Source organism: Tupaia chinensis, unplaced genomic scaffold (assembly GCF_000334495.1).
Source record: "Tupaia chinensis unplaced genomic scaffold, TupChi_1.0 Scaffold000377_5, whole genome shotgun sequence".
In the NCBI taxonomy this organism is placed as follows: Eukaryota; Metazoa; Chordata; class Mammalia; order Scandentia; family Tupaiidae; genus Tupaia; species Tupaia belangeri.
The window spans coordinates 554,831-559,447 of record NW_006159879.1 but is presented as its reverse complement, the minus strand read 5'-3'; the positions used below and the strand labels follow the sequence as shown (position 1 = coordinate 559,447).

Genomic DNA, 4,617 nt, shown 5'->3' with positions numbered 1-4,617 from the left:
GACATCACATGCCAGGGTCACGGGGAGGGTGTGACCGGCTCGCGCTGTGTGAGGCTCTCTGAGCGTAGTGCATGTCTGCAGGCCACGTGCACCCGCGAGCCGGCACTGTGCACCCAGAGGTCCTCTGAAGCCGATCGTGGAGATCCGTGGTCTCCACTGGGAGCACCATCACGGGCTGGCACAAGCCTGCCACTCGTTACATACGGCAAGCGGTGGGTCCGGGGCCTGCTTGGTTCCATCTTTTAGCTTTGCTATTTTCCATGCTTCCTGAGCACTTTTGAATACAGGACATAACATGTTTCAGGATTAAGCAGCCTATTGCAGTTGCCAGAGTTCCTTGGGTCCGTCTGTGGTCCTAAGGCCACGGTTGGCCAGGAAGCCCTCGAGTCCCCACTGTAGACGCTGGGAATTCCAACTGTGCTTTGGTTTCACTTGTGACCCCCCGTGAAGGCCTGGCAAACGTCTCCGCTGACGTATTTAGAGAGGCCCAAGCCCACAGAGGATCCGCTGCCCAGGTAGTAGCTTCTAATGCAAAAACAGAATGCTGTCTAACTGGGTCTGCCACTTTCCACAAACTATATCTTCTACCGAAACACTGGGTTTATTCCCACAATTTGAACCTGACCTCCTAAGTCCTAAGGAGCAGCTGCCGGGTGGCAGTCGCAAATGTGAGTGAGAATGAAAGCCAGGCTACCGGACATGGCCCTTACCTCAGTCCTGCCCACACTGTCCTTGCACCACCACGGGACCCTGCGCACACAGGCAGCCCTTGGCCTGCCCCGGCTGTGTGCTCAGTCAGACTCCCTTTGGCCTTGACCGCACACAAAACCCGCCTTTTCTTGAGACACTCTCGTTCTTCTTTTCCCGGCTCCAGTGCTGGGATCCCCAGCTGCTGTGTGGCAGCGGGGTCTTCTTGCAGATCTTCTAATGCGGCCCCCCAGAACCCCCTGGGACCCCAGCCCCCCAGCTGTTCTGTGCATCTTTCCACCACACTCGGTAAGATGTCAGGCCTTCAGAGCAGCTCCAGGCTCCTGGCTGGGCGCCCACGCTGGATCTGGGGAAGCGCTGCCAGCCACGGTGTACTGTGGGAATCCTGCAGGGGGAGTGCAGCCCCCAGGACAGCCGGGAGCAAGGGTCTAGAGCCCAGAAGTCCTTTCGCCCCAGGCTAGCGAGTGGGTGGAGATCCCCCCCCCCACCCCCCGCCAGCTCTTACAGTTCCTGAGACCAAAGGCGTCAGCTGGGGCAGGTCTGCAGAGCAGTTTTTAGTTTACCCTCAGGAAGCATGGGTGCGTTATCCCACCGTGTCCGTGGGAGCTGTACACACCTAGTTTTGGAACCTTTCCTTTCTGGGGACATGCCTACTGGGACTGCTCTTTCCTACTGAGGACCAGTAACGGCTGCTCTGACACCCGAACTGGCCGTCCCTCGCTTGCTGGGCTCTTCTGCCTCTGGCAGCTCACTGCTCTGGCTAGAGGACTGTCACCTGCAGAATCCAGCACAGAGAGGAAATGCCACAGAGGCCCTGGGTCTGGCTGTGGAGCTGTGGGGGGGAGGAGAAAGAAAAAAGAAACCCTCAATAAGGTATGCTTTTCCTTTGAGGAAGAAAAAAAGAAGATAAAAATTCTGCCAGTTCCCCTGGATTCTCAGAAACTACAATTCACATAATGTTGGAATAGTTTTGTGACATTTTTTTAAAAACGAGAATTGGCCCCAAGTCCTCTGTGAATTAGTTCACGTGGTCGTTTTCCAGTAATCTCTTCAGCCATAGACCTTCCATTAGTCTCCTGGTCAGTCAGGAGATTGGTCAGCTTGTTAATGTCTGGATTTTTTTTTTTTTTAAACAGCATCTCTCAAGAGCCTCAGCAAGAATAAAAAAGTGGTTCCGGTTCCTGGTAAGAGACCCTGTTAAGACGACCCCTGGCAGCACTGTCGCTGATGTAGGTCACAGCGCGGCCACTGCCCTGAGCTCGCTGGGCGCTAGTGCGCCGCTGCCCCGCAGACGTCCACCGGGCCCTCCCGTCTCCCCCCGGAGCTCGGCCCTCCCGGGTTTGGGAGCCTTCCCTGAGGACTACGTGGCTTTGGAAGGAACTGCACGTTCATATCTGCACTGAGCCTTCTAAACCATCTTTTGTACAATTTTAGTTGTTGACAAATGACTATTTTGATCACTGTCAGTCCACATGTAGGCAGAACTTTGGTGGTTAAACGATTCTTTAGTATTTCACTGCACTCGCCCTTAGATACTTTGTACAAAAGAAGTAGAGATGCGAGAAACAAAGCCCGTGAAATCCGTGGTGTGACGTAGTCTCCTAGGCAGACTTCGGGTGAGTGTGGTGTCTCCGTCTCTCTGCAGCGAGACTCCTCTGTGATAGGGCATGCCACGTATGGGTCTGGGCCACCCGCAGAGCGTGTTCACTCTTAACACCGTGATCCTACGACTCCTAAACCCACATCTTTATTACCTTTTTCAAGAAATAAGGGTGGGACCAGCAGTTAGCCTAATGGCTATGTCACTGGACTCCCATGTAGTCGACCGTGGTTCGAGTTCCAGACCCAGTGGCTTAAAACTCATGCTGGGTGCGTGTGCGTGTGTGCCCAAGATCCCGAGAGGAGAATGGAGGAGAAGGGATTGCGGCGTGGCCATCCCCCCTGGGGTGTGATTTCTTGCTTTCTGTCTCTCTGTCTCTCTCTGTCTGTCTGGCGAGCACACGTGTCCTATAGCAAAAACCTCTCCAAAAAAAAAAAAAAAAAAAAAAAAAAAAAAGAAATAAGGGTGGGACCAGCAGTTAGTGTAGTGGCTATGTTGCTGGACTCCCAAGATCCCGAGAGGAGAATGGAGGAGAAGGGATTGCAGCATGGCCAGCCCCTCTGGGGGTAATTTCTCGCTTTCTGTCTCTCCGTCTCTGTCTTTCTGAGGATGAAGCTGGAGTTGGGCTTCTGGCGTGGGATGTGGCTGAGCACCAGAGGGAGAGCGGGTCTGGGCAGGTGGTGTGCTCGCGTGCTGAGTTTGCACACGGCTGGCGCGTGTGCTGGCTCCTCTCAGGTCCTTTGAGGCTTCTTGCTGCAGGTGCCCGATCACCTGCGACTCCCAGGGCACTGTCCTCAGTGTCCGTGGCCAAGTGGCCTTTCAGCGCAGGCCTTGCTGGTCGCCGTCTGGGCCGGGAAGGCAGTCCCACGGCGGGCGTCTTTCCTGAGTGCCGGCGGTTGTGGGCGCCTGCCGGTCCCTTTCTATCGGGGAGACTGGCGCCCATTCTCCCGTGTTCTCGGCTCCTCCTCTCTGAGTTCGAGGTGCCTTCCTGATCTCTATGACTGCCAGAAAACGCAAACGTTTCGTTCCTGTGGCTTGTCAGTTTATAAATGACTAATGAATTATAGCTGTTTAATCCACGCTTGGTAGCGCAGCTTCGACCCCTGCTTCTGGTAGGCTTCTCTGACGCTCCCCCCCCCCTGTCTGTCTTACATTTGTTCGAGAGCGTAGTTCCAGCCGAGGGTGGAAGTGATGACAAACGGCACGTCAGACACGGGAGAATTCTCCGTGTTCCTGTTATCACTGTCACCGCTAAAGCAATGAGCAGCAAACGTTCTCATTTTAGGGCTGTTTCAGCAGGTTTCCATAGCTACTGGATTTATCAATGATTTTGTTTATTTCCTTTTCTGAAAACAAGAAAAAGTACCACATGACGTTCTAGAAGAAAAGAACACACCTGTACTCCCAGCAGAAAATGAAGCCCAGACAGAACCACCAAGGAGACAGCAGTCACACGAACTCTCACCAAGACAAGGACAGCTCTCTGAGGAACAGGCATCCTCTGAACAGTCATCCCAGGAACAGTCATCCCAGGAACAGCTCTCTGAGGAACAGGCATCCCAGGAACAGGCATCCCAGGAACAGCTCTCTGAGGAACAGGAACCCCCCGACCAGTCGTCACCGAGACAACCGTCCCAGGAACAGCTCTCTGAGGAACAGGAACCCCCCGACCAGTCGTCACTGAGACAACCATCCCAGGAACAGCTCCCTGAGGAACAGGAACCCCCTGAACAGTCACCCTTGGGACAGCCATCCCAAGAACACATTCCTGAGAAACCCAAATCCCCCGAACAGGCGTCCTTAGAACAAGCGTCTCAAAACAAATGACCCAGGACCAACGACGACAACAAACACCGTGCAGACGGAACGCAGCCTGTGGGGAAGCGCAATGGTCAGACGCTGGGTGGACACTGAGACAAACGGAAGTAAAATTAGACTTTTTTTCACATTATGTTGAACAGGTATGTCGGTAGAATATTACAACCGTGGATTGCTTATTTTGGTGGTGAGACTTAAACAACATTTAAGGCTAAATAAATTCATCTGGAATTCCTTCCTCGAGCCCTTGAATGTAAAGCTGCGGGGGGGGGGGGCTCACACGGACGATGTTACTGCTGCCTGGTTGAGACTCCCCTTGGAAATGGTATGTGGGGGGAGGGAATCAAGGAGAAAAAGGAAGTAAAACACATAAGAAACAAAACGGAAAATGATCTGTTGAAGGTAACACGTATGGTGATATCTTTGATCACGTCGGGACCAGCTCGGCCTGAACACGCTTCTCTGAGGGGGAAGGCTGCGGATTAGAAATA

At 53.5% G+C, this 4,617-nt stretch overlaps 1 protein-coding gene across 1 annotated transcript in view; it reads left to right on the top strand.

Annotated features, from left to right (window-relative positions):
- DCDC2C (doublecortin domain containing 2C) overlaps positions 1–4,329 on the top strand; it is an 81,432-nt gene extending 77,103 nt beyond the window's left edge. Inside the window, exons 11-12 of the mRNA XM_014589769.1 lie at positions 1,845–1,892; positions 3,666–4,329. Coding sequence (XP_014445255.1) covers positions 1,845–1,892; positions 3,666–4,135 — 518 coding nt within the window. The 3' untranslated portion in view covers positions 4,136–4,329. The remainder of the gene's footprint in view (positions 1–1,844; positions 1,893–3,665) is intronic.
- The last annotated feature ends 288 nt before the right edge of the window (positions 4,330–4,617 follow it).